Here is a 17,765-nt window from a genome sequence, read left to right on the forward strand (position 1 = left end):
GGCCAGTGTGACACTACAGCCTGTCCATTACAGGGCCGGAGCGGTTTGCCGTTGTCATTTCGAAAGCGGCAAAGTCAATCCGGATGTAGTTGCACCAGTGTTTGGTTGCTATTGCTCGGTTTCAAATGACAGAATATTAGTTGTGATTAGGTGTTTGTAACGGGGGGGAAAGTTAAATACCTTGGGTACAATTTTGTCACAGGCAGAGGAGGAGTAAAGTATAGTAGCTAAAAAGTGTATTCAAGTCAAAATAAGTGACCTAAATAATGATGTAATAATTGGAAGTAAAAAAATATACTGCTTTAACAAAGCAAGTAGAGGCAAATGTTACTTATAACCTTAATTCAAAACTTTGACGTACTTTACTTCAAATTGGAGGAAGGCCACAATATACCAAACAAATACTTTTAATCTGCCATTATGGAGTAACTAAAGCGTTCTGCTACTTCAGGCAGGAAAAGTGCACATTAAACAGAAAACACAGAATCACAAGTTCATCAAAATAGTTTATATCACAACGAAAAAAATCAGATTACAATTGACAGTTTATTGCTATATTACCCAGTCTTTCTTCAAATAGAAAGATCTGAGTAGTAAACTAAAAATACAACCCACATCTGGCCAATAGAACTGAAATTTCAGCCTGAACAGTTACTTTAGATATTAGCTACACAACAGCATTTCCCCCTCAGTGTAAGGGCCGTATAAAGTTGTCATCTGAAACCCTGCGATCGGCACCAGATGTGTCTTGTGGTCGCTCTTCCCTACAAATATTAAGCCCTCCAAAATTAAATCAAAATGTTTGTTTTTTGTAATATAATTTTTGTGATTTTAAAACAGGACCAAAACAGGGTAAAAATTAAGTATTTAAAGTCTTTGTTCCATTTCATTGAAGGCATCATAAAAAAATCGAAATCCCATTGACTTGTATTGTTGGTGTTCGTCCTCCTAAAGTGTGTACATACGTTCTGTGGGTGGTAAACTGGCAACACATCTTAAAAGAAGGAGTTTGATATCGAAACTTTGTGGGGGATTGAGCCAAGTAATGAAGATTTAGAAAGCTCCACATTTATGTCAGATGCCCTCCCCGATCTCCTGCAACTTGACGTTATGTTGCCTTTTTCAGAGAGTTTGCTATGATGTATCAGAGTTGATGATATTTGCACTTGAATTGTTATTGCTCATGTAAAAAAAAATCTGGATTTTGTATTTGTCTTTTTAAAAATGAATGGAATTGGTGTTTTTTATTTTCTTGTAGCTTGTTTGTTCATAAAATGCTCACTCACCGTGTAGTCTAGCAAAGATCCACATAACATTATCAACTGTAAAAAAAAATCTTTACTGTGTACAGAAGATAAATGCAACAGGTTTGTACTTGTTAGTACTCAAGACACTTATGAAATAAACATACTGTACTTAAGCTGAAGTTTGGACACATTTGTGCGTCAGCAGTGGGTTGAAGTGTGAGTCGATTACGTGTGATTATCCTGTGGAGCTGGAAAAGAGGAAGAAGAAGTTATACAAGTTCAACATTGAATTTTGGCATTTTTGACCGTTTCACTTTTTTAATTAATTATATTTAGTCAATGTGACGTTTTCAGAAAAAAGCCAAACAAAAAAAGATTTATTTAGACTAAAACTTAACCATAAATATAAAGTGTAATTTATCCGGCTGTTTAAATCATCTTAACTTTATATACATTTCTTTTCACTATCATTACAGTACTCAAATGTGATATTGTGACATCCTTACTACAGATATTTTGTCAAGAGATAAAAAATCATCAGACAAGAGAACCAAGCTCTCACTGAACAGTTTGGTTTGAAGAGAAATATGACTTCAAACAATATTTGTGTTTTTCCTAAAAAGGTCGACTCGCCTAAATTAGTATTGCATCTGGCTGACTTAAACAAGCCTATAATATAATCAATAATAGTAATCTCCAGCTGTTGACAAAACCTAAAAGACATTTTAGTGACTAACAATGAGCACTGGCCTCTGACCTTTGCATTTGGGCAATTCTGGACCCCACTGTCCGTTCTGCTCACAGGTGATGGTGCTGGGCCCGGATAAACTGTAGCGCGCTTTACACTCGATGTAGAGGCTGTCACGGAACTGATATCGGCCTCTTTCACTGCTTACCCACAATGCATTGGGGATGCTTGGAGTGGGACAAGTCATATCTGTGTATGAAAAGTAAACAATGCGTTATAGGTGGGAAAACATTTTTAAAAGCTAAATTAGAATATCATGTTTATCCTCTGTAAGTGAAACTATTAAAATGACTAACTTCAAAAGGCGACAAATGTCTGGTGTAATCTTCTAAAGTATGGGATAAAGTGACACAGGCACTTTTAGCACATTTCTGATGCATTAAGGATAGAGATGATGTCACTAAAGTCCACCCGTACTGCGAGAAGATGTGTCAATTACAAGTAAGTTTGTAACTTCAATTCATGCTCCCAAAAAAATCGGATCATTTTATGAAATAAATCTGGTCACAGACTATTAAGGAAAACCTAGCTCAAAGAGGGACCCGGGACCACTTTAGCCTTAATGGTTTTAAGATGATTTTAAGTTATAATCAAAAGCGCTAATACTATAATTGACCCTTTAACTTATATTAGTAAAACCTGTAGTATTTAAAATTTACATCGGCTATGAAAAACAGGATAAGCAAGACCTGTGCAGATCCGATCAATCATCACTGATCTGAACGCAGTGCACCCTGGGTAAGTTGGCTTTCCACTTGCCCCCATAATTTACCCCCATACTTTACCCCCATATTTTACCCCACACTTTGCCCCATACTTGACCCCATATTTTACCCCCATATTTTATCCCACACTTTAATCCCATACTTTACCCCACACTTTACCTCATACTTTACCCCACACTTTACCCCCACACTTTACCTCATACTTTACCCCACACTTTACCCCCATACTTTACCCCCACACTTTACCTCATACTTTACCCCCATACTTTAGCCCCATACTTTACCCTACACTTCACCCCACACTTTACCCCCATACTTTACCCCATACTTTACCCCATACTTTATCCCACACTTTACCCCACACTTTACCTCATACTTTACCCCATACTTTACCCCATACTTTACCCCATACTTTACCCCATACTTTATCCCACACTTTACCCCACACTTTACCTCATACTTTACCCCATACTTTACCCCACACTTTACCCCACACTTTACCTCATACTTTACCCCATACTTTACCCCATATTTTATCCCACATTTTACCCCCATACTTTACCCACCATATTTTACCCCACACTTTACCCCACACTTTACCCCATACTTTACCCCATACTTTACCCCATACTTTACCCCATACTTTACCCCATATTTTATCCCACATTTTACCCCCATACTTTACCCCCATATTTTACCCCACACTTTACCCCACACTTTACCCCACACTTTACCCCATACTTTACCCCATACTTTACCCCATACTTTACCCCATACTTTACCCCATATTTTATCCCACATTTTACCCCCATACTTTACCCCCATATTTTACCCCACACTTTACCCCATACTTTACCCCATACTTTACCTCATATTTTACCCCCATACTTTACCCCACACTTTACCCCATACTTTACCCCACACTTTACCCCACACTTTACCCCACACTTTACCCCATACTTTACCCCACACTTTACCCCATCCTTTACCCCATACTTTACCCCATACTTTAACACTGCCTTGACAGAAGTATTGCTGCAGCGATATGTAAAGTCTGGCATATGATAAATACATATTTGACCTTTGCACTGAAGGCGGTTAGCGCTCTTGCCTCCCAAGAAGGAGATCGTGGGTTCGATTCCCGGACCAGACCAACATCACATGATCTCTCTGGGTGGAGTCTGCATGTTCTCCCCGTGTTACCGTGGGTTCTCTCCGGGTTCTCCGGCTTCCTCCCACCGTCCGAAGACTTGCATGTGTTAGGCAAAATTGGTGACTCTAAATTGGCCCTAGTGAATGAATGTGAGCGTGAACTGTCTGTAATGTCTATGTCTCTGTGTTGGCCCTGCGACAAGTTGGCCACTGTCCAGGGTGTACCCCGCCTAAGGCCCGAAGTCACTGGGATAGGCTCCAGTCACCCGCGACCCTGAAAGGGAACAAGCGGTAGAAAATGGATGGATGGATGGACCTTTGCACTGAGGAGGAGAGCTCCACGTCCCGTTCTCTGTGCACCAAATGGCAGCGGGACCCAGGCGCACCCCCACCAGGCAGCGGTAGGTCACTACAGTCCTGTAAGCATACGGAGCTTCTGCGTAACCAACGATCTCAGCGTTGGACACTTTAGGGGGGTCGTCACACGCCATCACTGAAACACACAGGCTTTTTGCTCATTGTACATTTACTTTATTATTATTTTTCCATCACATGCTGTATATTAAATCTTTTCAGGGTTGATTTTCACCATGTTATGAAGCTATAATTTCATAATGCTGGTAGATTTATTGCCTGACCAGTCGTCTGTCAAAACGAGTGGGGATTGGGGGATTTTTATCATTTTACAATAAAAATAAATGTAGAAAAATGTGAAGGCTGCCCAGTGGTTGGAGCATACTTAAACATGGTTGTAGTATTGCTTGTATGTAAATTATGTCTGGGTTTTTTGTACTTTCAGCCTTAAATCTCGGTCCTGTAGGTTCTGTTCATAATTTTTATGGACAGAATTTCTAGGCGCAGTCAGGGGTCGGAGGGTGTCCGGTTTGGGGACCACAGGATCTCATCTTTGCTGTTTGCAGACGATGTTGTCCTGATGGCTCCATCAAACCCGGACCTGCAACATGCACTGGGACGGTTTGCAGCCGAGTGTGAAGCGGCTGGGATGAGAATCAGCACCTCCAAATCCGAGGCCATGGTTCTCGACCGGAAAAAGGTGGCTTGCCCTCTCCAGGTGGGTGGGGTGTCCTTGCCCCAAGTGGAGGAGTTCAAGTATCTCGGGGTCTTGTTCACGAGTGAGGGAAGGATGGAGCGTGAGATCGACAGGCGGATCGGTGCAGCGGCTGCAGTGATGCAGTCGCTGCATCGGACCGTTGTGGTAAAGGGGGAGCTGAGTCGAAAGGCAAAGCTCTCTATTTACCGGTCGGTCTACGTTCCTACCCTCACCTATGGTCATGAGCTTTGGGTAGTGACCGAAAGAACAAGATCGCGGATACAAGCGGTCGAAATGAGTTTCCTCCGCCGGGTGGCTGGGCGCTCCCTTAGAGATAAGGTGAGGAGCTCGGCCACACGGGGGGAGCTCGGAGTAGAGCCGCTGCTCCTCCACGTCGAGAGGAGCCAGCTGAGGTGGCTCGGGCATCTGTTTCGGATGCCTCCTGGGCGCCTCCCTCGGGAGGTGTTTCAGGCATGTCCCACCGGGAAGAGGCCCCGGGGAAGACCCAGGACACGCTGGAGAGACTATGTCTCTCGGCTGGCCTGGGAACGCCTCGGGATCCCCCCGGAGGAGTTAGAGGAAGTGTCTGGGGAGAAGGAAGTCTGGGAGTCCCTGCTCAGACTGCTGCCCCCGCGACCCGGCCCCGGATAAAGCGGCAGAAGATGGATGGATGGATGGATGGTAGAAAAATGTAACAAAATAAGACAGAGAGCAACATGACCAAAAATAAAAAGAAGAGCTATTTCCTTAGTTTCTACATCATTTGCCCAGTTCCCCTGTCCTTGGTGTAAATGTGCTTTACCGTCACACACTGGAAGATGTCCATCCCAGCCTCTGCTCAGGCAGTTTCTTGTTCTCTGTCCGACCAGCTGATACCTGTAAAATCACAAGGAGATATTGGTTTATTCTCTTCATAAAAAGTGTTGAAACTCCAAATATGGCAGATGAACCGTACCCCTCGTTACACACGGCGACAGCGCGGTCTCCAAACTCAACCCCGGTGTAGTCGAAGTGTCCGTTTAGGAGCTCTCCTGCAGAGCCACACAGCCTTCCTGTAACAGTAACACAGGATTTCATTTGAAGTGTATTTTTGTACTGATAAAATACATTGTTTTCTTGCAGTTATTAGTATATTTGTAATTGTATGATCGCCTGTAATCCCATGCACTTTAGGCACAGAGAAATGTTCCCTACTCTAGTAAAGGATGCAATACTCATGTACATACAACTATACAAAGTGCTGTACTTACTTCTGCACTTGAGTGTCAGGGCCGTCCACTGTCCTCTGCTGCATTTGCGATACTTGTTGCCTCCATTGGGCGTGTAACCCACCTCACACATGTAGGAAACCGTGTCCCCATAAGAAAAGGACTTCTGAGCTTTGTATTTTGGGGCCAGAAAAGCATTTGAGCCTGCTGGGTTTGGCACACCGCACTGACCTGGAGCTGAAGATGGAGGAATATTTTCTTTTACACGGCGGTAAGTCAGTGTATCTTATAGATCCAAACAATTTGTCAAAATGTAATTTTTTTTTCCAAATGTTAAAACTAAATTAAAGTCCTGCGACAAGTTGGCCACTGTCCAGGATGTACCCCGCCTAAGGCCCGAAGTCACTGGGATAGGCTCCAGTCACCTGCGACCCCAAAAGGGAACAAGCGGTAGAAAATGGATGGATGGATGTTAAAACTAACAATTTAAAACTGAGGTCTAAACCAGCAGTAGACACCATCATATACCATAACTAAGCACTACTCATACATAAGACCCAGCATTAAGAAGCAGAAGATTCATCCTGCCCAAAGATAATAGAAAATGGACACTTAATAATAAGAACACACATTTAACCCATGTTTTGCCCATGTACACAAGGACAATATGCAATGCCAGTAACGTTAGTAGAAGTAAGTCTCCCAAATATCGATCAGCACGGCTACTTTCCATTTGGGTTGTACTAGTAAGTTCAAGCAGGTATAAAACACAAATTCCAGAAATAATTACTATTTGGTGTTAAAATACCCATTGTATTATGATTTGAGTATAATTTAGTTAGTTCGTTTTGTCAGGATATTATTTCACACTTGATTTTGAGTCCTGGGTAAAGGCTCAATACTACAATAATAACTACATTTGAATAGGTTTGAGTCCGGTTAAGTCCTGGTGTAGATGTGGTTTAATCATCTTCTAATCCGGGTTTAATTCTGGTCTGGTCCAGGTTTAGTCCCATTTTAGTCTCAATTTTGATAAGATATTTGCCTTTATGGATTCGTTCACACTAGTACAAAGACTTGTTGAATCTATTTTAAGATCTAGCTGAGACAGTAGTTTTTGTATTCGTTGATACTGTATCTTGGTATTGATGTTTTTTTTGTCTTACTAATGCATCTTATGTTTGTTTTATTGTATATCAATACTAGTATAGAGTATCAACACACACATTTCTCATTTTACTCACTATTTTTGGGGGGCACACACTGAGGAGGATTGGGCTGCCATTTCCCGTCAGAGTCACACGTGATCTGCTTGTCTCCCTTCATCTGGAAACCCGGGTTGCACGTCACCGACAGCATGTCACCCACTTTATACTCACGAGCCACGCCCTTCTTAGCGCCGGCCACTTCAGGAGCAGGACATGTCACTGTGACCGCACCTTCTAAAAAACAGATGGTGATTCACAGAGCGGTTTGGAATTGTCTGTAAAAAGCATCAAACTCCAGTGCAGCAATAATACGTTAGGCGGAATATCAAATACATTTACCCCATACTTTACCCCCATACTCTACCCAATACTTTACCCCAATACTCTACCCAATACTTTACCCCATACTTTACCCCCATACTCTACCCAATACTTTACCCCAATATTCTACCCCATACTTTACCCCCCATACTTTACCCCCATACTTTACCCCATACTTTACCCCCCATACTTTACCCCAATACTCTACCCCATACTTTTACCCCATACTTTACCCCATACTTTACCCCCATACTCTACCCAATACTTTACCCCAATACTCTACCCCATACTTTTACCCCATACTTTACCCCATACTTTACCCCCATACTCTACCCAATACTTTACCCCAATACTCTACCCCATACTTTACCCCCCATACTTTACTCCCATACTTTACCCGAATACTCTACCCAATACTTTACCCCAATACTCTACCCAATACTTTACCCCAATACTCTACCCCATACTTTACCCCATACTTTTACCCCATACTTTACCCCATACTTTACCCCCATACTCTACCCAATACTTTACCCCAATACTCTACCCAATACTTTACCCCAATACTCTACCCCATACTTTACCCCATACTTTACCCCCATACTCTACCCAATACTTTACCCCAATACTCTACCCCATACTTTACCCCCCATACTTTACTCCCATACTTTACCCCAATACTCTACCCAATACTTTACCCCAATACTCTACCCCCATACTCTACCCAATACTTTACCCCAATACTCTACCCCATACTTTACCCCATACTTTCCTTTATTGCCATTCTCAGTGAACAGAATGGCAAACTGGGAGCTTGCTTTGGCGTTAAGGTGCAGCACACAACAATGAATAATAATAGTCAGGACATGCATAGAATTTAGAATTTACAAATAAATTAAAATAAAACGTTCGATGCTCATGATTATCTTCATTAATTAGCCAGCTGACTATTTTGTCGCGTGTCATTGATGAATGTGCCGATGATTTTAACCACTGATTTTAACCACTTTGAAGTTCATCTTTTAGCTCCGCCTCTGGTCGAGCTTTCAGACGAGGCGCAGCTTAACACGCCCGACTCACTGGGACTGACGAGAGGAGGTTTATGAGTCTGTGACTGTAACTATGACTGAAGAAGAACCAAATTATGATTTATAAACGAACATGTGCCAATGAACCAAAGCACATGAGGCGAGAGAGAGCGCCATCCAATTAAATGCAACCAAGTTGAAAAAGATAACTTTTTTGCCACTGGAAATGATTAAAAACAAATTACATTTCAAATTGTGGGCTAGTGTTTGTTATGAAGCAGGATCGCAGTGTGAAAAGGAACCTTGGATCTCTCTGAATGAAGTGTAAATGTGGATTCCACTTGTTTTTTCCCCATTCAAAGTCAGCAATTGTGAAAATCTAAATGTTTCTTCTTGCAATCATCTTAACACTGCCTTGACAGAAGTATTGCTGCAGCGATATGTAAAGTCTGGTATATTATAAATACATATTTGACCTTTGCACTGAGGAGGAGAGCTCCACGTCCCGTTCTCTGTGCACCAAATGGCAGCTGGACCCAGGCGCACCCCCACCAGGCAGCGGTAGGTCACTACAGTCCTGTAAGCATACGGAGCTTCTGCGTAACCAACGATCTCAGCGTTGGACACTTTAGGGGGGTCGTCACACGCCATCACTGAAACACACAGGCTTTTTGCTCATTGTACATTTACTTTATTATTATTTTTCCATCACATGCTGTATATTAAATCTTTTCAGGGTTGATTTTCACCATGTTATGAAGCTATAATTTCATAATGCTGGTAGATTTATTGCCTGACCAGTCGTCTGTCAAAACGAGTGGGGATTGGGGGATTTTTATCATTTTACAATTAAAATAAATGTAGAAAAATGTAACAAAATAAGACAGAGAGCAACATGACCAAAAGAAAAAGAGCTATTTCCTTAGTTTCTACATCATTTGCCCAGTTCCCCTGTCCTTGGTGTAAATGTGCTTTACCGTCACACACTGGAAGATGTCCATCCCAGCCTCTGCTCAGGCAGTTTCTCGTTCTCTGTCCGACCAGCTGATACCTGTAAAATCACAAGGAGATATTGGTTTATTCTCTTCATAAAAGTGTTGAAACTCCAAATATGGCAGATGAACCGTACCCCTCGTTACACACGGCGACAGCGCGGTCTCCAAACTCAACCCCGGTGTAGTCGAAGTGTCCGTTTAGGAGCTCTCCTGCAGAGCCACACAGCCTTCCTGTAACAGTAACACAGGATTTCATTTGAAGCTAAAATGTCATTATTTAGTTAGTTCTGGTTGATTCTGGGCATAGTTTTAGAAATATTTAGTACTGTAAATAGTACAACATTTCATCTTGTCACAATAATAATTCAACAGCTGTGACTCAATCTGTTGTTCCTTTTTAGAGAAGATTGTCTATTTCTTTTCCAGAAGCTCTGGCCTTGACTGAATGACACAGTGTGATACTTTGTCTCGTTGTCATTGAAAAACACTGACAAAAATCAGCAGATACATAAGCTCCCACTCTTCTTGAAACCTTGACTTGAATATTTAGCACAATATGTTGAATGTTCTCTGTCTGCCCCTGATCCTGTACTGATAGTAAATTAACTTACTTCAGAAAAGGTGCAAAAAGAGGGCGAGTGCACATCTAACCAAAATATCTTTATTTGGGGACAAAACGTTTCACTTTAGATACATTACTTTCAAATAAACTTATTCTGCCTCTCTTTTTCAACACCAAGTGATGTCAGAATTAAACCATGAATAATTATGATTTAAAATGTAAAATTCTTTCATTCATATCAATGAAATAAAATGTAATCCCCAAATTCCCCCCTGTTTTTAACTGATTACATGCAGTTATTAGTATATCTGTAATTGTATGATCGCCTGTAATCCCATGCACTTTAGGCACAGAGAAATGTTCCCTACTCTAGTAAAGGATGCAATACTCATGTACATACAACTATACAAAGTGCTGTACTTACTTCTGCACTTGAGTGTCAGGGCCGTCCACTGTCCTCTGCTGCATTTGCGATACTTGTTGCCTCCATTGGGGGTGTAACCCACCTCACACATGTAGGAAACCGTGTCCCCAGAAGAAAAGGACTTCTGAGCTTTGTATTTTGGGGCCAGAAAAGCATTTGAGCCTGCTGGGTTTGGCACACCGCACTGACCTGGAGCTGAAGATGGAGGAATATTTTCTTTTACACGGCGGTAAGTCAGTGTATCTTATAGATCCAAACTATTTGTCAAAATGTAAATTTTCTTTTGAAATGTTAAAACTAACAATTTAAAACTGAGGTCTAAACCAGCACTAGACACCAACATAAACCATAACTAAGCACTACTCATACATAAGACCCAGCATTAAGAAGCAGAAGATAAATCCTTAACCCTAACCCTAACCTTAACCCTAACCCTGACCCTAACCCTGACCCTAACCCTAACCCTGACCCTAACCTTAACCCTAACCCTAACCCTGACCCTAACCTTAACCCTAACCCTAACCCTGACCCTAACCTTAACCCTAACCCTGACCCTAACCTTGACCCTAACCTTAACCCTAACCCTGACCCTAACCTTAACCCTGACCCTAACTTTAACCTTAACCCTAACCCGGCGCGGTCTAAAACGGCGCGGTCAAATAGCCCCGCAGTTTCAGGAGCTGCGGCACAAAATAACATGGCAGTTTCGGCCGCGGCTCTGTAGACACTTTAAACCAGGCAACACTTTAGGTTCACCCTAAGGACAAGATGCCGACCCAAAAACAGAGCAATGTAGTTTATTCTATCCAATGCCGTGAAGAAAATTGTAAAGAGCGGTACATAGGACTGACTAAACGGCCACTGCACAAGAGGCTCTATCAGCACAGAAGAAATGCAAGCTCAGGACCACAGGGCGCTGTGCATCTTCATCTTGAAGCCTCTAATCACTCTATCAAAGAAGATTCTAAGCAGGGAAAAAAGATGGTTTGAAAAAGGAGTTAAAGAGGCTATTTTTGTAAAAAAAGAAAAAAAAGAAAGACCATTAAATAGGAATGGGGGGTTAAGAATTTAACCTTCCTGCTGTTTATAATGGAATTTTGAATCCCTGGAGAGGTAGACGTCCAGGGCATTCAGATGCTAATCAGGTACACAGGGAGGAGAAAGAGTGAGACAGGGACAAAAAGGGCAGTGACTAATAGCCCATTAAAGGACTGATAGTAAACAAGAGGCTAGTTTGACAGGAAACAAAGAGGTGAAGTTTCAGTTGAAACCAACAACCTTTGTCATCAAGGTTGTTGGTGGTAAGCCCCGCCCACCGGGCGGACCACAGAATAGGATAAATATCTGAGTTCCTGGTCTAAATTCGCAGATTGAGAATGACTCTTGGATGACAGTCGAAAATTTTCTTTTTTCTAAAAGAAAAGTCCAGATGACTACAACTGAATCTTTTTCTACCATTGTATCATGATTTGAGTATAATTTAGTTGGTTTGTTTTGTCAGGACATTATTTCAAACTTGATTTTGAGTCCTGGGTAAAGGCTCAATACTACAATAATAACTTAATTTTAATTTAAACTTGGTCTAGGTTTGAGTCCAGTTTAGTCCTGGTGTAGATGTGGGTTAATCATCTTCTAATCCTGGTTTAATTCTGGTCTGGTCCAGTTTAGTCCCATTTTAGTCTCAATTTTGATAAGATATTTGTCTTTGTGGATTTGTTCACACTTCACACTCACGTCTTAATAATGCATCTTATGTTTGTTTTATTGTTTATCAAAACTGGTATAGAGTATCAACACACACATTTCTCATTTTACTCACTATTTTTGGGGGGCACACACTGAGGAGGATTGGGCTGCCATTTCCCGTCAGAGTCACACGTGATCTGCTTGTCTCCCTTCATCTGGAAACCCGGGTTGCACGTCACCGACAGCACGTCACCCACTTTATACTCACGAGCCACGCCCTTCTTAGCGCCGGCCACTTCAGGAGCAGGACATGTCACTGTGACCGCACCTTCTAAAAAACAGATGGTGATTCACAGAGCGGTTTGGAATTGTCTGTAAAAAGCATCAAACTCCAGTGCAGCAATAATACGTTAGGCGGAATAGCAGATATATTTTCTGTGAAATAGACTACGGTAGTACAATTTTGGGCTCATACCGTGACATGTTTTTGGATATGTGAGAAAAGATTGCACTTGGCTTGTTTAAAAGAAAAATACATTTGATAATAATCTCGATAATAATATCTATTTAGATATATATTTTAATTTCAGTACTGTTTTTTCTGTTGGCTATATATGTATGTTTCATTGTTTTTCTTCAGTTTCTAAATACATACATAAATAAAATAAATAAAATAAATAAAATAAATAAAATAAATAAAATAAATAAAATAAATAAAATAAAATAAAATAAAATAAAATAAATAAAATAAATAAAATAAATAAAATAAATAAAATAAATAAAATAAATAAAATAAATAAAATAAATAAATAAAAATAAACTTTGTTTCGCTCAAAACTTCCGTAACTAATATAAAAGGTTTAAGTGCGTTTCATTAACAAAGTGGAACCATCAGTGTATAATATTTTCTAAGTCGCAGGTCGGATCTTTAGAGTTTCCGAGATCACATGAATGCAGCATCATTTCAAAGATTATTTTGGTCCGCCAGTTATTAATGTGTTTAAAATATATCATAAATTCCAACTGTAAGATCTCAGAGGGATTATAGGATTTACTCTGAGGAACACGCCACATAAAGGACTAGTGTGGTTCATTGCATTGCACCAGATCATGTGGGTAATACATGATCAAGCCTTTTAAGTCTTTTAAATCAAGCGTCATACAGGTATATGACAATGAAATCTCATACATCAACATTTAATCATAGACATTGAATGAATAGAATGACTTATTATAAAGCTCCAACATGTGTCACATATAATTAGTAGTTTGTCACCGCCTGAGTAAGTCTGGATTGTGCAAGTCTTCTTTTGAAAACAAACCTCTACTTGAACAACAGAGACCCACCTTCACATGTAGGGAGTGGCTCGGACCAGCCTTTACTTCCACATTCAATAAATTTTGGTCCTTTGGGGGCAAATCTATCAACAAAAAAGTATCATGACATTGTTCATAAAAGGTGCATATTGTAACTACGTCTCAATGTTATTTGCTTCTTTTTGCAATAAAACACTGAATGAATATTAGATACGGTAAGTGAAATGCCATAGTGTCAAACATTCCAGCTAAAGAAGATACTTAGTGCACCTTTAATCAAATCTCACCCGTCTTGACAGAAAGGATAAGCCTTGGCGCCCAACTCTGCTTCTCCGTTGAACTGAAAATATCCATTCAGCAGCTCTCCAGGATTGCCACATGATTTCTCTGTAAAAAAAAAAATTATATATATATTACTATCGATAAGATTAGTAAGATTCTCGTGATATTTATATATAATGTCTGCAAATGAATGCTGTTATAATGAGTGTTTTTAATCAACATTCACGAGATTTGGCTTTTGACAGAAATGTTTCCTGTCAAGTTGTTGCAAAATGATCAGTCCAGCCGCTTTTATTAGTAAACTTTCAAAACGTAATTCACATTTTTTTGTCTATGTGGTTTTCAATAGTTTTATGCATTAAAAAGTGGGTCACAGACTCAGTCACTGCGTAGATCCAGATTTGGCACAACTGTGTGAAGTCTGTGCACAGTGGATAATTGTCAACAGCCTCCAGGAAGCACACAGAAGCACTTTATACCACTTTAACCCTAAAACTTGTCTCCTACAGACGTCCGGAACCATATTTATTGTATCTAAGTATGTTAGTGTGTAAAAAATGTGATTGCGTACGACCAAAGAATATGCACATATGACAGTTTGGTCTTTAAATAAAATAAAAAGTCTTCTTAGCCTTATCACAGCCGGACATAGTTGAGTCTAGACAGCAGCCAGATGGCATTGGGCCTCTCCTCTCCTTCTGTTTTAGGAAAATGTTATTATTTTGTAGCCTATTTTTCTGCTTGCTCAAATGAAGCATAGACTAAATCATTTCCAGTCATTTACAAATCCAGGGGCTGGTTGAAGAGAGCAAGGCCTTTAACAACAGCGTAAAATGTATACAAACCCTTCTAAATATTAAGTAATTGCTGATACTTAATGTGTATTTGGTTCTACATTTTCATAGTAAAACACAGGAAGATTGCGCTTGGCTATAAAACAAAGACAAGTACATTTTAATATATAACTTTTGCTTCTGGGGCCCAGTAACAGATGCCCCCCGGCCCAGTGGTTGGGGACCCCTCATTTAGACCACCGGTATATGAAATAACCATAAAAAACAGAGTAGGCCTCAGTTTTTGTGGATCTGTACTGTATTTGGGAGTCATACTTTATCACACTGGCCTCCGTTCTAATCTCTTTATTTATCGCTACAGTTTATCCAAATACAGGAAGAAATAAATAAACATAATAGACACGTTGAATTCCTGTTTCCAGTGTACTTATTATAACCAAATATGTGTCTTGTTTCTCAAATATTTTACATCATTTATTCTTTTACAGCATGGACTTCTGCAGCAAATGACTTATACAAGCCAAATCTGTACTATTACTCAAATAATGTAATGCAGTACTTTGGCCACCTTCAGATAATATAATAGCCTATTCTGCATCTACAAACTGAACATAGGCTAAACCACACCCTGTCTCTCTTTCTGTATATCTATATACTGTGTACATCTTTATACTGTACACTTCTATATACTGTGTACATCTATATACTGTATTCATCTATGTACTGTACACATCTTCATACTGTACACATCTATGTACTGTACACACCTATATACTTTACATACCTATATACTGTACAAACCTATATACTGTACACACCTATATACTGTACACACCTATACTGTACACACTTATATACTATACACACCTATACTGTACACACCTATATACTATACACACCTATACTGTACACACCTATATACTGTACACACCTATATACTATATACACCTATACTAAACACACCTATATACTGTACACACCTATATACTTTACACACCTATACTAAACACACCTATATACTGTACACACCTATATACTGTACACACCTATACTGTACACACTTATATACTATACACACCTATACTGTACAAAACTATATACTATACACACCTATACTGTACACACCTATTTACTGTACACACCTATATACTGTACACACCTATATACTATACACACCTATACTAAACACACCTATATACTGTACACACCTATATTCTGTACACACCTATATACTGTAAACACCTATACTATACACACCTATATACTGTACACACTATATACTGTACACACCTATACTATACACACCTATATACTGTACACACTATATACTGTACACACCATAGACTGTACACACTATATACTGTACACACCATAGACTATACACACTATATACTGTACACACCTATACTGTACACACATATATACTGTACACACATATATACTGTACACACTATATACTGTACACACCATAGACTGTACACACTATATACTGTACACACCATAGACTGTACACACTATATACTGTACACACCATATACTGTACACACACTGTACATATCTATAGCTTGAGGCTTCTGCAGTGTCCTTGCTGTTCCTAGATCTTGGCTTTAATCCATTACTGGATTATTGTTATCTGCAGATAATAGGCTTGACTTGTCATACTCCTGTTTTTGTTTTTGAGATAGTAAATATACAAGACATAGGCTGATTAAATTCCTGTTTCTAATGTAGACCTACTCATTCTTTACATGGAAGTGGATGTAACATATTCTGATATTCTGATTCTCATTGTGGTAAAAATCTCTATTACTATTAACGTGGGCTTTCACAATATGTTCCAACATTTGCTTAAAAGTGCTGTTTTGTTGCAACAACAGCTAAAAAACAAAGTGGACATGGACCATGATCCTTTGCTCCATTTTAGTGCGAACAACATGAAGAAAGAGCGTTTGGGATAAGCAAGACCTGCACTCATCCTTTTATATCTTCAATCTTTAGAAAATGACAGTAATGATTCAGACCAAGATATTGTCAAGGCTTTTTAAAAGGAAAAGTAGCATATCTACAATTCAGAGTCTCTACAATATAGCAATAAATATTGTACCCTAAAATAAATATTGTGATAATATCATATTGTTAAATCCTAATAGAAGTTATATATATCTTTTAACATTCACAACAAAAAGTAGGCTACTTTCAACAGACTTAAGTAACTTCAACAACGAATACTTTGGAACTCTGAGTTAATACTATTTCGAGTATTATTTGACCAGCTGTACTTTTACTCTAGTAATAAAACTTCTTTCTTACCACTAGCCTTTTCTACACACGAGTTGAGTTGAATATTGTGCGTGTCATACGTACTTCTGCACTGCAGTGTGAGGGGCCCCCATTGTCCCCCGGAGCACATCACCACCCGGCTGCCTCCGGACGGCTCGTATCCTTCCGCGCACCTGTACAGCGCTTTGCTCGAAGTGAATAATTCCATGAAAGTGGCGCCGGAGAAATCTGGCGGCGGAGACGGGCAAACTTGCCCTGCTGCATCTAAAAACAAACCATCATCAGCTCAAATTCCATCACAACCACACGCATTCACTTATTTATTATTGTATTTTACCTGAAACAAGAAAGATGAAGGGTAAAATGCAAAAAATCCGTGATAAAGTCTTCATAGTTGAGCGTCTTGTTGAAGTAAACGCGCTCGGAAAAGTGGCGCAGGAGGAGCGGATCAAGCTATTTATGGTTGAACTGGCACAAGGACAAAGAGGGAGGGCAGAGGAGGGACAGACAGTAAACAAACACCCGCATCGGCCACTGCACATGCAACCTTCAAACTGACATAACTAAAAGTGCCTATGACGGGTTTTGATGATTTTCTAATTGTGACTTTATTTGATGTGTTTTTTATCTGTTATACATATAAATTGTAGTTTTACACCAATCAAGTGGCTATTTGTCGGGATAAGTTGACACAACATCATAGGGACACACACTCATCCAAAGTGTATACATATTTA

The 17,765-nt window shown here is 39.9% G+C and overlaps 1 protein-coding gene across 1 annotated transcript; it reads right to left on the reverse strand.

The window, feature by feature from the left end:
* Nucleotides 1-1,326: 1,326 nt before the first annotated feature.
* Nucleotides 1,327-17,483, reverse strand: LOC140362885 (C4b-binding protein alpha chain-like). Its single transcript, XM_072449160.1, has 16 exons — nt 17,366-17,483; nt 17,113-17,292; nt 13,960-14,059; nt 13,703-13,776; nt 12,489-12,686; nt 10,670-10,864; nt 9,818-9,914; nt 9,666-9,739; nt 9,165-9,341; nt 7,376-7,573; nt 6,174-6,368; nt 5,879-5,975; nt 5,726-5,799; nt 4,189-4,365; nt 2,005-2,184; nt 1,327-1,495 (listed from the first exon to the last, which is right to left on the reverse strand). Exons 1-16 carry the CDS (start codon nt 17,418-17,420, stop codon nt 1,473-1,475), a joined length of 2,094 nt encoding a protein of 697 aa, XP_072305261.1. The 5' UTR covers nt 17,421-17,483; the 3' UTR covers nt 1,327-1,472.
* Between the last annotated feature and the right edge of the window lie 282 nt (nt 17,484-17,765).

The sequence above is a fragment of the Eucyclogobius newberryi genome, unplaced genomic scaffold (genome assembly GCF_026437365.1).
Source record: "Eucyclogobius newberryi isolate DKJ021-1_F unplaced genomic scaffold, fEucNew1.0.hap1 SCAF_17, whole genome shotgun sequence".
NCBI classification, from domain to species: domain Eukaryota; kingdom Metazoa; phylum Chordata; class Actinopteri; order Gobiiformes; family Gobiidae; genus Eucyclogobius; species Eucyclogobius newberryi.